The sequence below is a fragment of the Microcaecilia unicolor genome, chromosome 5, assembly GCF_901765095.1.
Source record: "Microcaecilia unicolor chromosome 5, aMicUni1.1, whole genome shotgun sequence".
Lineage (NCBI taxonomy): Eukaryota > Metazoa > Chordata > Amphibia > Gymnophiona > Siphonopidae > Microcaecilia > Microcaecilia unicolor.
This window is the reverse complement of record NC_044035.1, coordinates 110,553,052-110,575,788: the sequence shown is the minus strand read 5'-3', so window position 1 is coordinate 110,575,788 and position 22,737 is coordinate 110,553,052. Positions and strand designations below refer to the sequence as shown.

The following is a 22,737-nucleotide window of genomic DNA, read 5'->3' as shown; positions in this document are numbered from 1 at the left end:
TTATTCCGATTTCCAGACCATTTATAAATATGTTAACTAGCACCAGTCCCAGTACAGATCTCTGTGGCACTCCAATATTCACCCTCCTCCATTGAGGAAAAATGGCCATTTAACCCTACCCTGCTTTCTGTCCTGTAACCAATTCCTAATCCACAGAAGGAAGGAAATGGGACTTGATATACTGCCTTTCTGTGGTATTTTGCAACTACATTCAAAGCGGTTTACATATATACAGGTACTTATTTTGTACCTGGGGCAATGGAGGGTTAAGTGACTTGCCCACAGTCACAAGGAGCTGCAGTAGGAATCGAACCCAGTTCCCCAGGATCAAAGTCTGCTGCACTAACCACTAGGCTACTTCTCCACCCCAAGAAGGATATTGCTTCCTGACTTTTTAATTTTCTCAGGAGTCTCTCATGAGAAACTTTGTCAAAAGCTTTCTGAAAATCTAGATACACTACATCAACCAGCCCACAACCAGACTACCTTTATCTACATGCTTATTCATGCCTTCTACGAAATGAAGCTAATTGGTGAGGCGAGACATCCCTTGGCTGAACCCATGCCAACTCTGTCCCATTAAACCATATTTGTCTTTGTGTTCCATAATTTTATTCTTTATAATTATTTCCACTATTTTGCCCAGCACTGAAGTCAGGCTTACTGGTCTGTAATTTCCCAGATCACCCCTGGAACCCTTTTAAAAAAATAAAAATAAATAAAAATCAGTGTTACATTGGCCACCCTTCAATCTTCATGTACTACGTATGATTTTAATGACATGTTACAGATCACTAACAGCAGATCAGCAATATCACATCCGCTCCAGGTGATTTATCACTCTTTAACTTGTCGATTTGGCTCAGTATGTCTTCCAGGTTCACCAAGATTTTTCAGTTCCTCCGCATCGGCACCCTTGAAAGCCATTTCCGGTATAGATAGATCTTGCATCTTCTTCCATAAAAACCAAAGCAAAGAATTCATTCAATCTCTCCGCTATGGCCTTGTCCTCCCTGAGTGCCCCTTCATGATCTAATGGTCGCACAGATTCCCTCACAGCCTCTCTGATATACCTGGAAAAAGTGTTAATGAGTTTTTGTCTCTACAGCAAGTTTGTCCTCATATTCTCTTTTAGCCTTCTTTATCAGTGCTTCACATCTAGCTACTCAGTGCTTATGTTACTTATTTTCTTCATTCGGATTCTTTTTCCATTCTTTGAAAGATGCTCTTTTGGCTCTAATAGCCTCTTTCATTTCACCTTTTAACCATGCTGGCTGTCATTTGCTCTTCTTTCCACCTTTGTTAATACGTGGAATATATCTGGTCTCGGCTTCCACGAAGGTATTTTTGAACAACAATCTTGCATGATTTAAAGTTCTAAACTAAGCAGCTGACCCCTTTAGCTTCTTTTTAACCATTTTCCTCATTTTGTCGTAGTCACCCTTTGAAAAATTAAATGCTTGAACAGCAGATTTCCTTAGTGACGTCACTCTAGTCTGCTAGCACTGCTTATTGTTGCCTTAGGAAAAAGGGCAGAGAACGTTCCCAAGCAGCTAGAGTACCTGTGTGGAAGTTTGAGTTGCTGAACTTAGTGCTCCCCATCAGAAGGGGAGGGAACGACAGCTGTGATCTAGAAATGATATGTAAATGCAGCAATTAAGCCACTTAGAAAAGACATGACAGTTCTTCTGAAGAAGACCAGCAGAGATTGACATCTGAGCACAAGCTTTTGGGCAAACAAGGTACGTGTAAATCATTGTTATTAATTTGGATATAATTAGCCTGTATTACATTGGAATTGAAATTAAAGTCTCTCTTTCTTGGTGAATAAAAAATAGGTTATGTAAATTTCAAACTCAGTGTGTTAAAGAACATATGAAGCAAGGAGAGATGGGGCAAATCCTCTTTGAAAATTCAGAAGCAGTAATGCTTTCAGCTAGTGACAGTAGGGGACAGTGTTGCTAGTGTCCTAGTGTTGCATATCCAATATGGTGGCAGACCATCATAATATACATTTACATATATCTATATATTTATATACACACCGTTGCATGTATGCAGATGTTTATACTTACTTCAGAATGCATTTACTGCTGTTGACCTTTACATAAGGATTTGGCTGACTGTGTTCCATCCTTTCTCCAGGTGCTCACAAAGATGAAGGACCACTTCCTATAAACAAAAACAGACTTCCATAATTAAGTAGTCTATATTTTATAAGTTTATGTAGAAACTACAATATAAAAATAAACTTTCAAAGGAAGATCTATATAAATTTAACACAACATGAAAAGAAATAAAGAGTTCTCAAAGATACACTGGACCTGGTGAATGCTGTAATCGTTGCAGGTTCTCTCTTTTATTAAACCAAGTAAAATAAATTGAAGCATAGGGGCTTCCAAAACCTCATAGTTGCATCTGAAGGAGGGGCCTATGGATCTCAAAAACCCATGGATTGCAATATCTTTTTTTTTCGGGGGGGGGGGGGGGGGGGGCAGGATCTTCATTATGAGGTAGCTCAACCTACAAAGATGCCAGCTTCTCAAGCATACTATATTTGTTCAAATCAGATTTTCACTGGATATGCCCTTTTGACTGGTGACAAAGACCATACTATTATCAGAAATTATAACTAAAGGACTACCCAATGTTCCCCTAAAAACACATACCTGGCTTCTTCCATTAAAGGTTAGGGAGAAGAGCAACCACCTAGCTAGTCATAAGTACATAAGTATTGCCATACTGGGAAAGACCAAAGGTCCATCGAGCCCTGCATCCTGTTTCCAACAGTGGCCGATCCAGGTCACAAATACCCGGCAAGATCCCCAAAATGTACAAAACATTTTATACTGCTTATCCCAGAAATAGTGGCTTTTCCCCAAGTCTATTTAATAACAGTCTATGGACTTTTCCTTTAGGAAGCCGTCCAAACCTTTTTAAAACTCCACTAAGCTAACCGCCTTTACCACATTCTCTGGCAATGAATTCCAGAGTTTAATTACACTTTGAGTGAAGAAGCATTTTCTCCGATTCGTTTTAAATTTACTACATTGTAGCTTCATCGCATGCCCCCTAGTCCTAGTATTTTTGGAAAGCGTGAACAGGTGCTTCACATCTACCCGCTCAACTCCACTCATTATTTTATAGACCTCTATCATATCTCCTCAGCGCCACCTTTTCTCCAAGCTGAAGAGCTCTAGCCACTTTAGCCTTTCCTCATAGGGAAGTCGTCCCATCCCCTTTATCATTTTCGTCGCCCTTCTCTGCATCTAGTCACATACATAAGGACTAATACCATGAGAATCTGAGTGATACTGGGGATGATTCTGAGCACCTATGTTGTTTTTTATAAAATGGGAGCCTTTCTGAACTTTCCCGCTAAGAAACTTGTTATAAACTTACTCCCTTTATGTTTACTAATACCTGCTCTCTGGAATTCTCTATCAGAATGTGGGATTTGTGATCCAGTTTTCTGGCCACACCCAGTTACTATTCTCCCATCCAACCACACATTCACTTATAGTATTCCGACATCAACTTCCTGTTCCGGGGCTGGGGACCTGCAGAGCAGACAGCCGCATTCAGCGCATTCCCTTGGTCGGAGGAGGGAGGTACTCCACCCCAGGGGTATGTGTGTGTGTGTGTGTATGTTCCTTCCCGGGTGGCAACCAAGGTAGGTACGCCACTGGCTGAATATCTGGACAAAGTTAACCTGTAAAAGTGTTCACTATTTTAGATAGAACATAGATATCAGAACTGAGACATCCAGGTCAGTAGGTGCTGAATTCCAGTGGTATTTTAGAAGATCTGCCAATGTATAGGCTTTTTAAAATTTTGAAGTTACAAAATTATAAATCCATAAACAGAATCGGATAAAGAAAGATCAGTTCTAAACACTCTAAGTGCTGAGGATAATAAAGATCATCATATGAAGAAAAACAAAAATCACTAATCTTCTATAGTCCACTACATATTGGGGGGGGGGGGGGGGGGGGGCAGGAAGGTGTCTCAAAGAAGTAAAGACCAAGAAACTAATAGTAATATACTATCACAAGGGCTTTACTAAATTACCTGCAGAAGTGCACGTTTGCTGACACATACCGCAGGAGTAGACTTTTTACAAATATACATGCTGTGAAGGACTTGCAACTCATCTGTATATCCTCACAGCCTTCTGAGAGGTGACTCCCAGGTCCACCCTGATGCACCCAAGGCCTCTGGCTGCCTGCCAGGTGCTGTGGAGGACTTACAGCCCATCTGCATATCATCTGCACAGCCTTTCCCCCCCTTCTTCTCTACTTTTCTCATGTGCTCTGTGGAATGCCCACTCTGTCTCCAACAAACTTTCCTACATCCACGACCTCTTTATCTCTCGTACTCTCCATCTGCTTGCCCCGAGACTTGGCTTTGCCCTGAAGATTCTGCATCGGCTGCAGCCCTGTATCATGGAGGTTACCTTTTCTCCCGTACTCCTCAACCGGTTGGCCATGGAGGTGGTATTGGGCTACTACTCACACCCTCTTATAGATTTCAACCTCGGAGGTGGTGGTGGGCTAGTACTCTCACCCTCCTGTAGATTTCAACCTCTTCTTCTACCTCAGTCTCACTGCTTTCTTTCTTTGAAGTCCACTCCATCCGTCTATTCACTCCTCTACCTCTCCGGGTAGCAGTCATTTATTGACCCACTGATAAGTCCCTTTTCTTCCTTTCTCACCGACTTTGACTCCTGGCATTCCTGTCATTCCTTCTTTCTTGAACCTTAATCTCCTTCCTTCATTCTTGGGGATTTTAACATTCATGCTAATGATCCCTCTGAGTCTTATGCTTCTCAGTTTCTTGTTTTAACATCCTCTTTCAACCTTCAACTTTGCCCCACTAGCTCTACTCACCAGAATAGCCACGGTCTTGATTTTATCATTTTTTTTCAACTGCACACACTCCAGTTTCTGCACCTCAGTTCTTCCCCTCTCTGATAACTTTCACACTTAAAACACTACCCCCCCCACCAAAGTCCCATCCAATCCCCACCAATACATTTAGGAATCTTCAGGCTATTGACTCTTGCAGTCTCTCCATCAGTGTTTCAACCCTATGTTATCCAAGTCTGTCAATGAGGCTGTCTTTTCCTATATAATAATATTCTCTCCTCTGCTCTGGATACTCTTGCTCCTCCTATTTCCCGTTCTGTAAGGCATAGCAAAATCCAGCCTTGGCTGACCTCTAGAATCCGCTACCTACATTCCTGTGCCCGATCTGCTGAATGCCTTTCGCTGAAATCCTGTGCCCATGCTGACTTCATACATTTCAAACTCTTGCTGGCCTCCTTTCACTCTGCTCTTTTACTTGCCAAACAGGACTGCTATATCTACTTGACAAACTCTCTTGGATCAAACCCTTTGACATCTCTTTGCCACACTGAACTCTCTCCTCAAAGTACCTTTACCTCCAACATCCCCTTCACTTTCTCCCCAGACCCTGGCTGACTACTTTCACGATAAGGCTCACAAGATTAACCTTGAGTACTCAACCAAGTCACCTCCACCTCTCCTTCCCCAGTCCATTCTATCAACCGTCCTTCAACCCCTGCCTCCTTTTCTTCCTTTTCTGAAATAGCTGAAGAGGAACCTGCACATTTTCTTTCCTCCTCGAAACTAGCTACCTGTTCCTCTGATCCTATTCCCACCCATCTACCCAGCACCATTGCTCTTTACTATCCCCCTTTCTATCTGTCATATCCTCAATCTTTCACTTTCCACTGCAAATGTTCCTGATGCCTTCAAGCATGTTGTAGTTACACCACTCAAAAAACAAACCTTCATTGGACCCTACCTGTCCTTCCAACAATCACCCCATCTCTCTCCTCCCTTTCCTAGTCGAGCTATTTGAACATGCTTATTCATCGCTGTTGTCTTGACCTTCCTTCAAAATAAGATACTCTTGATCCGCTTCAATCTGGCTTTTACCCTCTTCATTCAACTAAAACCGCTCTTGCTAAAGTCTCCAATGACCTCTTCCTGGTCACATCCAAAGGTCTCTATTCTATCCTCATCCTTCTTGATTTATCTGCTGCTTTTGACACTGTTGATTTCCACCTACTCCTTGATATGCTGTCCTCACTTGGATTTCAGGGCTCTGTTTTTTCCTGCTTTTCTTCTTCTCTCTCCCATCGCACTTTTAACTTATGGTTGATCCTCCACGTCTATCCCACTATCAGTTGGTGTACCTCAGGGCTCTGTCTTGGTACCTCTTCTTTTCTCCATCTATACTTCTTCCCTTGGTGCTCCAATCTCATCCCAGGTTTTCAGTATCACCTTTATGCTGACAACTCCCACATCTACCTCTCCATTCCAGAAATTTCAGCAGGAATCCAGGCCAGTCTCAGCCTGCCTGTCTGACTGCCATCTGAAACTAAACATGACCAAGACTGAGCTTTTTATCTTTCCCCCTGAACCTACCTATCCTCTTCCCCCATTATCTATCTCTGTGGATAACACTCTCATCCTCCCTGTTTCATCAGATCATAACCTTGGAGTCATCTTCGACTCCTCTCTCTCTCTGCACATATACAACACACTGCTAAAACCTGCTGTTTTTTTGTAATACCACCAAAATTCATCCCTTCCTTTCTGAGCATACTACTAAAATCTTTATCCACACTCTTATTACCTCTTGCTTAGACTAGTGCAACTTGCTTCTCATCATAGGTCTCCCACTAAGCCATCTCTCTCCCCTACAATCTGTTCAAAAGTCTGCTGCACGACTTATATTCTGCCAGTGTCTCTATACTTATATTAGCCTTCTCCTCAAATCACTTCTTTAGCTCCCTATCCATTTCCAGATACAGTTCAAATGCCTTTAACTAACTTACAAGTGCATTCACTCTGCAGCTCCTCAGTACCTCTCCACTCTTATCTCTCTCTACACTACTCCCTGGGAACTCCATTCATTGGGTAACTCTCTCTTATCTGTACCCTTCTCCTCCACTACCAACTCCAGACTCCGTTCTTTTTATCTTGCTGCACCATATACCTGGAACAGACTTCCTGAGTCAGTACGTCAAGCTCCATCGCTGGCTGTCTTCAAAATTTAGGCTAAAAGCTAAAAGCCCACCTTATTGAAGCTGCTTTTAATTCATAACCCCTATCACTTGTTCAGTACCTATGTCTGTTATATCATTCCCACCTCAAGTAATTCCCTTATCCCTTATTTGTCCTGTTTGTCTGTCCTGATTAGATTGTACGCAGGGACTGTCTCTTACGTCTAGAAGCACTATAGAAATGATAAGTAGTAGTAAAAATCAACAAGGAAAACTTGCCACTTACGTGTGTATGCCAGCCATTTTGCCAACACAACTGTTGTGAATGTTGCTAACAAAAGCTGCAATCTTTATTTATTATCAATTTGGAGGCAGAAAGAAATATGGGATTAAAAAGGCTACCTCCCTTAATCCCTTCAGTGAAGGGCTGGCCGAAATGGGTACTTTTAAAAAACCTGTACATGCCATGGTGTAGCTGTATGTGGAATTATTATTCCACCACCAGAACATCTAAATAACAGTTGTAGTGCCTGAATACAGATGTACCTACCCAGAAACAGTCTTTCAATCAGAGGGCCTGATCAGACCAGTTACATCATTTCTGTGCAGAATGTCAGTTGAAAACGGCTTACTTCCCCTTCTGAGGTAGGAGGAGCTAAAGGCTGTTTGTATCAGTGGCATTTCCTTCTCACTGCTACCAGCGGAAAATTTGAACAACCGCAGTGCCTAATTACTGTTTTACTTACCTGGAACAAGTCTTTCCACCAGAGGACCTGGTCCTCTTGGGGAGCACCACTGTGGCCTTTACACTCTCAAGACCAGTTTCCAAAGTCAGGTGTAAAGCTATAGGGAAAGGGCCTGTGCTGGAGAAACTAAGCAGCTGCCAGTGCAAGGGTGCTCTGTCTCACTGCCACCAGAACAGTCTCCACAAGACTAACATCGGGCTTCTCTCCCTAGAACTATCACAAGACTCCATCTTCTGTGACATCACAGTTGGGCGTTAAGAGATAGGGAAAAGGCCTGCAATATAACTCGGTCACATTTGTTTCTACTTTGGGATGGATTGGGTGGGGTGGGGATGTTTTTTAGGGAGGTGTATGGAAATCAAGCATATTCAAACAGTATATGGTTGTTATGTAACAATTACGATAGGCATAATAGAAATAGTGGGCTGGGATGAATTTATAATTGTTGTTTGTTAACAATACCACGTGTGAGACCATGCAAACATAAGGTATCGTGTTATATGTTACTGAATGTTTGTTCTGTGCTTGATTCAAGATCTGATTGCTCAAAATAATTTGGATGTCCTGTTTTTAACTGAAAACTTGGTTAAAGCCAGGTGGGGATCCAGCTAGGGCAGTGGTTTCCAAACCTGGTCCTGGAAGCACCCCTTACAGTCAGGTTTTCAGGATATGTACAACGAATATTCATTAGAGACAGTTGCCTCCACTGCTTGCAAATCTCTCATGAATATTCATTGTGGTTATCCCGAAAACCTCACTGGCTGGGGTGCCTCCAGGACCAGGTTTGGGAACCACTGAACTAAGGTGTTCTTATGTCCGGGAGATTTTAAATTTTGGCATTTTCCTAGGTTGGGAGAAAGGGAGGAGTTTGCTATAATAGCTTGGGGGGATTTTAGTTGAGAACAGCAAAAATTGGGGGGTAATAGATGGGATGGAAGGTTTGATTTTAAAGTTAGGGAAGCTATGTTCTGCTACTTTTGCATTAATTTTGAGATGGATAAATGGGTGAAGTTGAGTTAAGTCTTGTACTTTGTAAGATGAGATATGCTGATTTGTTTTGGGAGATTTTAATGCCCATTATGATGCAAAGGCTTATTTTATGACATTTCTGTTGGGGAAAGCAGGTTTACAACAATTAGTAAAGGGAGCTACTCATCAGGGTGTTGGACTCTATTTTTGTAGAAATTAAGGGCTCTGTTTACTAAAGTGTGTAGGCATTTTTAGTGCATGCCAAAAATTAGCATGCTGTAACCGTGTAGGTACCCACAGGAATATTATGGTTATCTACACGGGTAGCTAAAAACGCTAGCGCACCTCCAGCACGGCTTAGTAAACTGGGCCCTAAGCAAGCTTCTATAGCATCTCAAGTAGAAGAGAATTTGGAGTAAAGTTGACATTCCCCTTTGGGAGTAAACCTTATCTGATTTATTAGGGAGTATGGGTTCTGGAAAGATTGAAAAACTATATGCTAATTGGGCTATGAATGTTAAGTTAGCTTTAGAAAAAATTGCTCCTATAAAAATCAGTCCATACTAGGGAGGATAGACAGAATTCCTGGCTTACTAGTAATCTTTATGAATATAAACAGAAATTTGGAGAGAGAAGATGGCGGAACACAAAATCTCCACAGGATAAAAAAAAAACTTTAGAGAAAGGAATCTAATATTTATTTAGCCTCTCTTAGAAAAGCTAAATGTCAATCTTTTTCTCAATAATAGATGCACATAGTCATAAGCCTAAAATGTTATTTGGTATGGTACAGACATTAATGGGGGAGGGGTATTGGGAGGGAAGGAAATAGTAATTACACCCACAGCTAATTGCCCCAGGTACCAATAAGTACCTGTATATGTAAGCCGCATTGAGCCTGCCATGAGTGGGAAACCGCGGGGTACAAATGTAACTAAAATAAAAAAAATAATATCCATTGATTTAAATGCAGCCTTTGATGTGATTGATATAACTATTTTGTTGGAACAGTGTAACTCATTGGGTTTGGTGCCAGATGTTTAGGCTTGGAGTAATTCATTTTTGACTGATAGGACTTTTAGAACATGATTTGATCAAGGGGTCCTTCTACCAAGGTTCGATGAAAAATGACTTGCGGTAGTGTAGGTGCGGGTTTTGGGCGCATGCCAATCCATTTTTTTTAGCGTGCCTGTAAAAATGGCCTTTTTTTTTTCCAAAAATGGATGTGCGGCAAAATCAGAATTGCCACGCGTCCATTTTGGGTCTGAGAACTTACCGCCAGCCATTGAACCAACGGTAAAGAATCCAGGCGGTAATGACCTACGCACGTCAAATGCCACTTGGCATGTGTCCATTAGGCGCACCCAAAATGAAATTACCGCAAGAGCCACACGGTAGTAACTCCATTTTGGCGAACGTAGATGATTATGTGGCTTAGTAAAAGGGCCCCCAAGTTTCGGCCAGGCGAGTTCTGAATTTGGCCATACTGTTGCTGCTATTGTTCAATATTTATATGTCACCTTTAGGGACTGTGGTGAGATGTTTTGGTTTCTCGTTTTTAGTGTACACAGATGATATTCCTCTTATTACTCAGTTGGTAGGAGATGAGAAGGTAGTGCAAAAACAAACAGATCTAGAAAGGAGTTGGTTCACGTTAAGTGGACTGGTTTGGAATATCAATAAATCTGCAACTTTATGTTTTGGGGGTCCAGTTTTGGAGACTACATTTGATTTAAAAGTGGGGAACGAACAATTACAGTATTATCCTTTTTAAAGGTATTAGGGGTTGTTTTGGAGGTCGATGGTATAGTGGTTCATCATATTTCTCGGGTTGGTTGGCAGAGTTATTGTAAGATGCAGATGGTTAGGAAATTAAGATCTTTCTAAACACCAATTTAAGACAGTAGTCATCCTTTGACTATTGCAATGCTTTATATATGGTGCTGTGCTTGTTCTTACTTTCAAGATACTTTGGTCAGGTACCCCTGACTATTTACTGTCTCTTACTATCCCCTATTCCCCTTCCTGAATCTATATCTTCCTGAATCCATTAACTTGCATTCCCTGGTCCTTCTCAGGCTAAGTAGGAATTCACCAAAAATAGTGCATTATGAGGCCCTTTAAGTAAGCCGCGGCAAAAAGTGGCCTGCAGCAGTGTGAGCGTGTCTTTTGGGTGTGCACCAGGCCAGTTTTTACTGCGCCCTGGAAAAAGGGCCCTTTTTTTAAGGAGCTGGAAATGGATGTGTGCCAATTGTGAAGCTGGTCACCCTTCCAGGACCCGGCCAGGGATGACCCTGCTTAGCTTCTCTCACAGTCACTGCTGGGCTCTTCCCTGCGTGGCCACACACCAGGGCTCTGCCTCACACACTGGAGAGCTTGCTGCCTCCTCTTTTCTCTTCACCATAAACGTTCACCAACACCAGGCTTCTTAGAGTTAAGGGTTTTATTAATGGCCATTTAACACACTCCTTATGGCTTGTGGCTTCTTTAACATAAACATTTTTTCTTTAACTCAAAAGGGTCCTTTCTCAGAGCCTGCTAGATAAACCCTTCTCAACTTAAGACAGTTTCTTAAACTCAAACAGTCAAACAGAAGTCTTTACTTTCCTTCTCCAGTTGTCAGCGTTTCCAGAGAGAGCTGCTCCAGTGTTTCCGATCTACTCCAACTCCTCCCTACAGCTTTTCACCCCTCTCTTAATGAAGCTGCCTCAAACCCTCTTACAGCTGGTTCAATTTTCCAATTAACTTCTGGCTTTACCCTCTCCTGCCTAGAGTCCTCCCCCGGACTCTCTTGCTGCTGCAGTGCATTCTGATCCTTGTAGTTGCCTGCTTCCTCACACAATACACAAACCAGCACGCGTTCACTTTTAGCCTTACTCCCACCTATTGACTTAGCGGTAAGTTCTCATGTGCTACCCGGGCGGTAGGCATGCAGCGCACACCCACTGCTGTTTACCACCAGGTAAGCGCCAGATGGTAGAAAATAGAAAATAATTTTCTACTGTGTGTTTTCAGCTCACGCCAAATTCAGAATTACCACCCAGGGCACATAGTAGCCGGGTGGTAATGCCGATTTGGCGCATGCTCAACACATGTAGGCCCTTACACACCTTTGTAAAAGGGCCCCTACTGTCTTTAAAATCATAAACTGTTCAAACAAGGTCTGAAAATATACTTATTCAAGCTTGCTTTCTGCTAGCATTCTGGGGACAGATAGCTGTCCTTGGATTTTCTTTTTTTTTAAACTGGCCTTGTATTTGAATTTGAACCTCTATTATATCTTAACAGTATGTGTAATGGCTGTGCGAATGCGATGATTATAAGAGCATAAGTGTTGCCATACTGAGACAGACCAATGGTCCATCAAGCCTAGTATCTTGTTTCCAACAGTGGCTAATTCAGGTTACAAGTACCTGGCAAGATCCCAGAACAGTAAAACAGATTTTATGCTGCTTATCCTAGAAATAAGCAGTGCATTTTCCCAAGTCCATCTTAACAATGGCTTATGGATTTTTCTTTTGGGAAATTATACAAATATTTTTTTTAAACCCAGCTAAGTTAACTGCTTTTACCACATTCTCTGGCAACAAATTCCAGAGTTTAAGTACAAGTTGAATGAAAAAATATTTTCTCTAGTTTGTTTTAAATTTACTACTTAGTAGCTTTATTGCGTGCTCCCTAGTCCTACTATTTTTGGAAAGGGTAAGCAAGCAAATTCATATCTACCCATAGTACTCCACTCATATCAAGTCTTCATATTAGCTATTTCAAATTTTATTGTGTCTTTGGCTTTGTGCAAAATCCTGTTAAGTCCACAAGAAATAGTCCCACAGGAAAAGAAATAAAAAGGTTAGTTTCTTAATATATTAATCACTTCCCCCAAATTCTATAAATGGCGCCGTAAGTTGTGTGTGCTAAATTGTCAAAAAGGTGGTAAATAAATCCTAATAAATAAATAAGTACGAATACACTTTTCATAACATATGAAATTCTGACCATACAGAAAAGAGGTGATTGGGGGGGGGGGGGGGGGGGGGAGAGGTCCGTTTTGGTGATGCGTTTGACAACTACATGGATACCTCCAGAAAGTAAGTTCACTTCAAGAATGCCATCAATGCACCTTTCATCCTCATCCTATATAATAAAACTCGCCCTCAATGTTCTGAGGACATTGACGTCACTGTCAGGTCCTCCGGGCACTTCCTTCTGGTTCGAAGTCTTCGTGGTGGTGAAGCCACCGAAAACACTGTATTGGGGCCCCGCCCTCGTGTCAAACGTGATGACGTCGAGGGCGGAGCAATGTCAACAGATTGACGGTGGCGACATGCCGAGGTCCGCAACAATGGCGGACGAAAGCTGACGGGGTGAGTAGGGAGAGGGGGGAGGTCCGGGCGCAGCTATGCCAGCAGATTGACGGTGGCGTGCCGAGCTCCGCAACAATGGCGGATGAAAGCCGACGGGGTGAGTACGGAGGGGGGGAGGTCCGGACGGAAACCGTGCTAGCGCCCGTTTCATTGCCGCAAGAAACGGGCATGTTTTACTAGTTTTGAAATAAAGAAGGGCATACACTTACTTTTAGGCACACAACCCAATGCTGAAACACAATATATATGGAAACCATTTATTTGCAAATCAGCTTGTTAGGCACAGGCTTAAATGTTTGTATATACCTTTGCACTTAAGCAAACTATTGAATAAGCGCTCCATGCCTTAATATAGAGCAGTGAATCTGCTAATGACCCTACTAAGCAAATTATGCAAGTGAAACAGCACCACCTTGTGGATCTTTAAACTATCACATACATGTGAAATATGACAGTGGGTAAAGTAAAAACCCTGATTTGAAGTTGATACAAAGGGGAAGGGAAGGGAAAGGGAAATGGGACTTGATATACCGCCTTTCTGAGGTTTTTGCAACTACATTCAAAGCAGTTTACATATATTCAGGTACTTATTTTGTACCAGGGGCAAGTTCCCCAGGATCAAAGTCCACTGCACTAACCACTAGGCTACTCCTCCTTCAGCTTAGTGTGACAAAAATCTGCCTAACATAATACTGGAATTAAGAAAAATATATATGACCTGCGTGGGTCTAGTACAAAGCTGTAATCTGCATAGCATTGAAGAAAACTGCTCAGTTAAAGAAATAATTTTTATATTTCCTTATTCTTTTTTTTTTATTTTAAATAAGTATTTATTGAATAAAAAGAGATTACACAAAACAGAATACAACATCTTAAACAAAGGTTACAGAAATAGTACAGGACTACTCTAATAAGACTAGAAACATCGTATTTAATGACAATGAACATCCTTAAAAAGAGAACAAAATGGTAATCTCTTATAAGCATCCAAGTACACCAAAAGAGTAACTTCCATGTTTTATCATAATCTGCATAGCATTGAAGAAAACTGCTCCGTTAAAGAAATAATTTATATATTTCCTTATTCTTTCTAAGGGTGCATGACACTATAGAATATTGCAAATATCACACCAAAGGGGCACAGAGAACAACTGAAGAAATCTAAACAAGCAGCACATTTAACAATACATAGCGTAGGGGGTAAGCAAACATGTGGACAATGGGGAGCCGGTTGATATTGTATATCTGGATTTTCAGAAGGCGTTTGACAAAGTGCCGCACGAAAGACTCCTGAAGAAATTGCAGAGTCATGGAATCGGAGGTAGGGTATTATTATGGATTAAGAACTGGTTGAAAGATAGGAAGCAGAGAGTAGGATTGCGTGGCCAGTATTCTCAGTGGAGGAGGGTAGTTAGTGGGGTCCCGCAGGGGTCTGTGCTGGGTCCGTTGCTTTTTAATGTATTTATAAATGACCTAGAGATGGGAATAACTAGTGAGGTAATTAAATTCGCCGATGACACAAAATTATTCAGGGTCGTCAAGTCGCAGGAGGAATGTGAACGATTACAGGAGGACCTTGCGAGACTGGGAGAATGGGCGTGCAAGTGGCAGATGAAGTTCAATGTTGACAAGTGCAAAGTGATGCATGTGGGTAAGAGGAACCCGAATTATAGCTACGTCTTGCAAGGTTCCGCGTTAGGAGTTACGGATCAAGAAAGGGATCTGGGTGTCGTCGTCGATGATACGCTGAAACCTTCTGCTCAGTGTGCTGCTGCGGCTAGGAAAGCGAATAGAATGTTGGGTGTTATTAGGAAGGGTATGGAGTCCAGGTGTGCGGATGTTATAATGCCGTTGTATCGCTCCATGGTGCGACCGCACCTGGAGTATTGTGTTCAGTACTGGTCTCCGTATCTCAAAAAAGATATAGTAGAATTGGAAAAGGTACAGCGAAGGGCGACGAAAATGATAGTGGGGATGGGACGACTTTCCTACGAAGAGAGGCTGAGAAGGCTAGGGCTTTTCAGCTTGGAGAAGAGACGGCTGAGGGGAGATATGATAGAAGTGTATAAAGTAATGAGTGGAATGGATCGGGTGGATGTGAAGCGACTGTTCACGCTATCCAAAAATACTAGGACTAGAGGGCATGAGTTGAAGCTACAGTGTGGTAAATTTAAAACGAATCGGAGAAAATTTTTCTTCACCCAACGTGTAATTAGACTCTGGAATTCGTTGCCGGAGAACGTGGTACGTGCGGTTAGCTTGACGGAGTTCAAAAAGGGGTTAGATAGATTCCTAAAGGACAAGTCCATAGACCGCTATTAAATGGACTTGGAAAAATTCCGCATTTTTAGGTATAACTTGTCTGGAATGTTTTTACGTTTGGGAAGCGTGCCAGGTGCCCTTGACCTGGATTGGCCACTGTCGGTGACAGGATGCTGGGCTAGATGGACCTTTGGTCTTTCCCAGTATGGCACTACTTATGTACTTATGTAATTGTAATGTGCATGCTGAAAGCGTTACAAATAAGAGCATTTTGCTGACTAGGTAGGTTGAATGGTGTGGCTTGGATCTCTTTCAGGGAGAGAAAACTAACAACTTATAGCAGCAGCTTCAGAGAGCATTTTCCATCTCACAGATAGGCTGCAGAGAATACCTTCTCCTGCTTTAGACTTAGCCTGGCCTCAGAATGACATCCTATAGTATATCTCCTATCAAACTGAGCTCTCTTTTTCATCAAGCACTGCCATTTCCTCCCCTCACCCTCCCCACTGACAGTTTGAACTTCGTGGGTGTGGCTTGGATCTCTTTCAGGGAGAGAAAACTAACAACTTATAGCAGCAGCTTCAGAGAGCATTTTCCATCTCACAGATAGGCTGCAGAGAATACCTTCTCCTGCTTTAGACTTAGCCTGGCCTCAGAATGACATCCTATAGTATATCTCCTATCAAACTGAGCTCTCTTTTTCATCAAGCACTGCCATTTCCTCCCCTCACCCTCCCCACTGACAGTTTGAACTTCGTGGGTGTGGCTTGGATCTCTTTCAGGGAGAGAAAACTAACAACTTATAGCAGCAGCTTCAGAGAGCATTTTCCATCTCACAGATAGGCTGCAGAGAATACCTTCTCCTGCTTTAGACTTAATCCTACCCACCCTACCCCTCTACCCACCCACCCCTAGAGTGACATGTCTTATATAACCTCCCTATCAACCCACTCATTACTTTACCTCACCCATTTCTATTCTTCTATCACCTTCTCCCACTACTCCAACCAGAGTTACACCTAATCACACTGACCACCCTTCAACATCTTCTGTCCTTCTGTGACTGTTCTCTTGTGCTTGACTGCTTAAATATTTTAAATTTAAATGCTTTACTTTTTGTCTATTAGATTGTAAGCTCTTTGAGCAGGGACTGTCTTTCTTCTGTGTTTGTACAGCGCTGCGTACACTTTGTAGCGCTCTAGAAATGTTAAATAGTAGTAGTAGAAAATTTTTCTTCACCCAACGTGTAATTAGACTCTGGAATTCGTTGCCGGAGAACGTGGTACGTGCGGTTAGCTTGACGGAGTTCAAAAAGGGGTTAGATAGATTCCTAAAGGACAAGTCCATAGACCGCTATTAAATGGACTTGGAAAAATTCCGCATTTTTAGGTATAACTTGTCTGGAATGTTTTTACGTTTGGGAAGCGTGCCAGGTGCCCTTGACCTGGATTGGCCACTGTCGGTGACAGGATGCTGGGCTAGATGGACCTTTGGTCTTTCCCAGTATGGCACTACTTATGTACTTATGTACTTATGTAATTGTAATGTGCATGCTGAAAGCGTTACAAATAAGAGCATTTTGCTGACTAGGTAGGTTGAATGTGTATTTAATACCCAAGATATTCCTCTCCTGCTGGGTTTCAAAATGGGGAATTTCCTGTGTGTCATGAGTGGCAGAAAAGGGATTGAAAACCTGCAATGACATCCACTGTTGCTGGTGGAGGATGGCAGAGGGAGGAGCCCCAGGAGAGTTCGATTCAGTCTGAACCAAGGGGGCAGGGAGAGCAGGGGGTAAAAGGGAGAAGTTCAAGAATGAAGGGGTCGTAGGGAGAATCCCAGACCTTGTGAGATAATGTCAAAAGCGGTAGGCGACTTCTACTACAAAGCAGGGGTGACGTGGAGGGGCATAATTGAAAGGGGCGCCCAAGGTTTCCTGAGGACGCCCGGCGAGGGGGCGGGGAAACCCGTATTATCAAAACAAGATGGGCGGCCATCTTTCGTTTCGATAATATGGTCGGGGACGCCCAAATCGCAAAATTTAGGTCGACCTTAGAGATGGTCATCCCCGATTGTCGGCGATAATAGAAACCGAGGACGCCCATCTCAGAAACTACCAAATCCAAGCCCCTTTGCTCGTGGGAGGAGCCAGCATTCATAGTGCACTGGTGTCCTGGCATGTCAGGGGGACCAACTGGGCACCCTAGGGGGCACTGCAATGGACTTCATAAATTGCTCCCAGGTGCATAGCTCCCTTACCTTGTGTGCTGAGCCCCCCAAAACCCACGCCTCACAACTGTACACCACTACCATAGCCCTTATGGGTGAAGGGAGCACCTACAAATGGGTACAGTGGGTTTCTGGTGGGTTTTGAAGGGCTCACATTTACCACCACAAGTGTAACAGGTAGGGGGGGGGGGATAGGCCTGGGTCTGCCTGCCTGAAGTGCGCTGCACCCACTAAAACTGCTCCAGGGACCTGCATACTGCTGTCATGGAGCTGGGTATGATATTTGAGGCTGGCATAGAGGCTGGAAAAATATTTTTTAAATTATTTTTTGAGGGTGGGAGGGGGTTAGTGACCACTGGGGGAGTAAGGGGAGGTCATCCTCAATTCCCTCTGGTGGTCATCTGGTCATTTAGGGCACATTTTTGTGGCTTGGTCGTAAGAAAAAAAAAAAAAGGACCAGGTAAAGTCGTCCAAGTGTCAGTCAGGGACGCCTTTCTTTTTTCCATTATCGGTCGAGGACGCCCATATGTTAGGCACGCCCCAGCCCTGCCTTCGCTATGCCTTCAACACGCCCCAGTGAACTTTGGTCATCCCCGCGTCAGAAAGCAGTTGAGGACGCCCAAAATCGGCTTTCGATTATGCCGATTTGGGCGACCCTGTGAGGACGCCCATCTTGCGATGTGTCGAAAGATGGGCGCCCTTCTTTTTCGAAAATTTATTTTATTTATTTAGCACATTTATACCCCACTTTTCCCCCAGTTTTGCAGGCACAAAATAAGCCTGATAGTGACCTGCTCCCCCTCCCCTCAAAAAAAAAATGGGGAGGAAGAGTGCTGGTGGTTAGATCCCTGATGGAAAATACACCCTGGGGGAGCAGTTGAATTATTATCCTTGAATTATTCTCTCTCTCTAGAAATGTTAAGAGAATAATTTAAGGGTCCAGAGTTAGAGGTGTGAAGGTTTCCAAGGTCTGGGATGGGACTATGTTAGTGATTGAGGGCCCGAGGCACAAAACCTACCGGGCCAGCAATATGCTTTTTTGACCACAAGAACATAAGTATTGCCATTCTGGGACAGACCGGAGGTCCATCAAACCCAGCATCCTCTTTCCAACAGTGGCCAATCCAGGTTACAAGTATCTGACAAGATTCCAAACCAGTACAATACATTTTATGCTGCTTATCCTAGAAATAAGCAGTGGATATTCCCCAAGTCCATTTTAATAATGGCTTATGGACTTTTCTTTTAGGAAGCTATCCAAACCTTTTTAAATCCCATTAAGCTAACTGCCTTTTCTTTTAGGAATCTATCCAACCCTTTTTTTAAGTCCTGCTAAGCCAACTGCTTTTACTACATTCTCTGGTGAATTCCAGAGTTTAATTACACACTGAGTTTTGTCCAATTCGTCTTAAAATTTACTACTTTGTAGCTTCATTGTGTGCTCCCTAGTCTAAATTTTTTTGGAAAGAGTGAACAAGCAATTCACATCTACCTGTTCCACTCCACTCATTATTTTATAGACATCTATCATATTTCTCCTCAGCCGTCTTTTCTCCCAGCTGAAGAGCCCTAGCTGCTTTAGCCTTTCCTAATAAGGAAGTCGTCCCATCCCCTTTATCATTTTTGCCACCCTTCGCTGTACCTTTTCTAATTCCACCATATCTCTTTTGAGATGCGGTGACCGGAATTGACAATATTCGAGATGTGGTCGCACCATGGAGCGATACAAAGGCATTATAATGTCTTCATTTTTGTTTTCCATTTTATTCCTAGCAACATTCTATTTGCTTTCTTAGCCACCACCACCACCACACACTGAGCAGAGGGTGTCAACATGTCATCAGCAATGATACTTAGATCCCTTTCCTGGTCAGTGACTCCTAAATGTGGAACCTTGCATTATGAAGATATAGTTCGAGTTCCTCTTTCCCACATGCATCACTTTGCACTTGCTTACATTAAACCCCATCTGCCATTTGGATGCCCAGTCTCCTAAGGTCCTCTTGTAATTTTTCACAATCCTTTTGTGATTTAACAACTTTGAATAACTTTGTGTCATCAGCAAATTTAACACTCTCAGTAGTTACTCCCATCTCCACATCATTTATAAATGTGTTAAAAGGCAGCAATCCCAATGCAGACCCTTGGAGAACCCCACTATCTACCCTTCTCCATTGAGAATACGGAACTTTTAACCCTACTCTGTTTTCTATCTTTTAACCAGTTTTTAACCAACAATAGAACACTATGTCCTATCCCATGACTCTCCAATTTCCTCTGTCAAATGCCTTTTGAAAATCCAGATATACAAATATCAACAGTCTTACCTTTATCCACGTTTGTTCACCCCTTCAAAGAAATGTAATAGATTGGTGAGGCAAGATTTCTCTTCACTAAATCCATGTTGACTTTGTCTAATTCATGCTTTTGAATAAACTCTGCAATTTTGTTCTTTATAATGATCTGTACCATTTTGCCCGGCACAAACGTCAGGGCTCACTGGTCTATAATTTCCTGGATCACCTCCAGAACCTTTTTTTAAAAATCAGCGTTACATTGACCACCCTCCAATCTTCTGGTACCATGATTGATTTTAAATATAAATTACATATCACTACTGCAAGTTCATTTTTCAATTCTATCAGTACTCTGGGATGAATACCATTCAGTCCAGGTGATTTGCTACTCTTCAGTTTATCAAACTGCACCATTACATCTTCCAGGTTTATAGAGATTTCATTCAGTTCCTCTGACTCATCAGCTTTGAATACCATTTCTGGCACCAGTATGTCTCCCAAATCTTCCTTGGTTAAGACCGAAGCAAAAATTATTTTAATCTGTCCCCTACGGCTTTGTCTTCCCTGAGTGCCCCTTTTACCCCTCAGTCATCTAGCGGTCCAACGTATTCTTTTGTCGGCTTCTTGCTTTTAATATACCTAAAAAAAAATTTTACTATGTGTTTTTGCCTCCATCGCAATCTTTTTTCCAAAGTCCCTCTTTGCCTTCCTTATCAGCACTTTGCATTTGACTTGCCATTCCTTATGCTGTTTTCAGTTTAGCGAGCATGTTATTCAGTGGGCAATGCACAAAGGGGCTCAGCGGACTTTTTACCCTGCGGGACAGCAGACAGTGGGAATCCTATGCTAATATAATTAAATGAACTGTTTGGCATTCAAACATGCAATCCAAGCGACGCACAGCCGTTTACAAGCAGTGAAAAAATGTAGCCCCTACCTTGAAAATTTTTGCAGGAGGTCAGGAGCTGTCGTAGTATCTTCAGAGGATGGGAATCACCAGCTGCCTGCCTGGCCATGTTTGCAAGCAAAAGCTTCCATCCTCTTCGGTATTGGAAAGAGCCCTTTAATTATATTGTTCCGTACTGTAGACTTCAGTGTTATTAGGTTGTGCAGGCAAAAGGTTGGTAACTGAAGGTCTCTCCAACCATACAAAAATGATTGCAATCCTCCCCTCTACCAAACATTCAAGATACACTGCTCATGCTCCTAAATAATGTAAAAAAAAAAAAAAAGAAAAAAGGTGCAAGCTAAAGAAACATAGCCAGAAGATTTTACAGGCCGTCCAGGGGAGAAAAATTACTCATGCTGCTCTAATTTTTGCTCCAGATTACAACAAAGATTTTCCCCCTCCACTGAAAATTTTGGGTTGAATTCTTGATGACTGTCACCTCAACATCTGGATTTCATTTGCATCCAACTGGAGAACAGGGGTGATGCTTTCCTGGTGCTCTTAACCCTCCAGTGACCATTCCTGAAGAACTGGAACTATCTTCACACACTACACACGGCTTTCATAGACGCAGCTTATATGTGTGTATAAAAGCCATGGGTAGCATGCTGTTCCGAGTATGCACAGAGCAGCCACACTTAGTGATTGCTCTGTGCATGCACAACTTACGGACTGGCTTTTTCCTTACCAAGCTGCTGCTGTTTTTGCTAAGCAGCTCATTTGCATTCCATTTTTTTTTGAGCATCACTAGCTATTTTCACCTTGGTAATTTTTACTGAGGTGGAAATAACGAGTGGTGCTTTATGGGGACTTTTGTGCATTGGCCCCTGAGACTGTTGTAGAACTGAGCATGAATAAAAGCTAAAAGCAGGAAGCTATCATTTTAAGATCCAACTTCTAAAAGTTAACCCCTTGACTGCATTCCTGGAAATTTAACATAGATTGACTTGTTCAGTAAAGTTAACGTTTTATTTCATAACCTACGTTTTATTTCATAATCTATTGGTAAAATTAAAAAATGGCGGTTTGCGCCAAAAACGTCCCGATCGTGGGCCCACCCCGGAGGTGTCAGAAAACACTCTTACCTCACTAGATCGAGTATCACAGCTCCGGTCCTGCAGAAGAATCTCAAGGAAAAAACCTCTTTTCCAAGATCGCTGCGACGCGAATTATTTATTTATTTATTTAACACTGTGAGGAAAGCAGAGGCAAAAGAGGTAAATAAAAACACTCCGGAGGCTCAGATGAGTGGGAAAGGCAGGGAAAGGCGAACCAATGTGCCTGCATCCACTGAGTGGGAAAGGACAGGGAAAAGCAAGCTAATATGTCCACATCCACGGGGGCATGGGTAAGGCAGGGAAAGGGCTGACCTATGTGCCTTCAAAGTGAAGCTGCTATAGCCACTAACACCCCGGCTAACAACTGACAAGCCAGGAGCCACCCCCAGGCAGATTTCTGATGGAGCTCGAAGAAGCTGCAGCCACCCTGCTTGGGGAGATAGAGAATACTGAAGAGGCAGTGGAGCTGGCTGGCCATGAGGCACTGTGAAAAGTTGAGTGCTCTCTATCTCCCCCTGCTGGTTGATGGACACAACCCATACGTAATGGCTTCATCTGCTTGATGACAAGGAAGTGACTGATATGCATGGTTAAGATCTTAAATGCCTTCAGGGCAATATAACTCCAGACGTTAGCCAGACAAATTTCTGTCAAATTTTCCCCCTGCTTGCACGATGTATTTTGTTGGGGCAAATTACTGCCTGCACAAATTTACCCAGTTTAAAAGAGCTAGTACTGGGAAGCATTCCTAGTTGCACAAACAAATGAACAAATTTTGCCCGATTACATTTGGAAGAATTTTCAGATGCAAGCCTAGGCTGTCGGTTGCA

At 42.6% G+C, this 22,737-nt stretch overlaps 1 protein-coding gene across 5 annotated transcripts in view; it reads right to left on the bottom strand.

Annotated features, from left to right (window-relative positions):
- The window catches only part of RASSF4 (Ras association domain family member 4), a 116,757-nt gene that overhangs the window by 68,177 nt on the left and 25,843 nt on the right, over window positions 1-22,737 (bottom strand). For 4 of the 5 annotated variants that reach the window (XM_030203180.1, XM_030203184.1, XM_030203182.1 and 1 more), the window contains exon 2: window positions 2,076-2,172. In XM_030203180.1, coding sequence (XP_030059040.1) covers window positions 2,076-2,134 — 59 coding nt within the window. In that variant the 5' untranslated portion in view covers window positions 2,135-2,172. Of the gene's footprint in view, window positions 1-2,075; window positions 2,173-20,837; window positions 21,107-22,737 lie in introns of all 5 variants that reach the window. The other variant, XM_030203183.1, reaches the window with a different exon arrangement.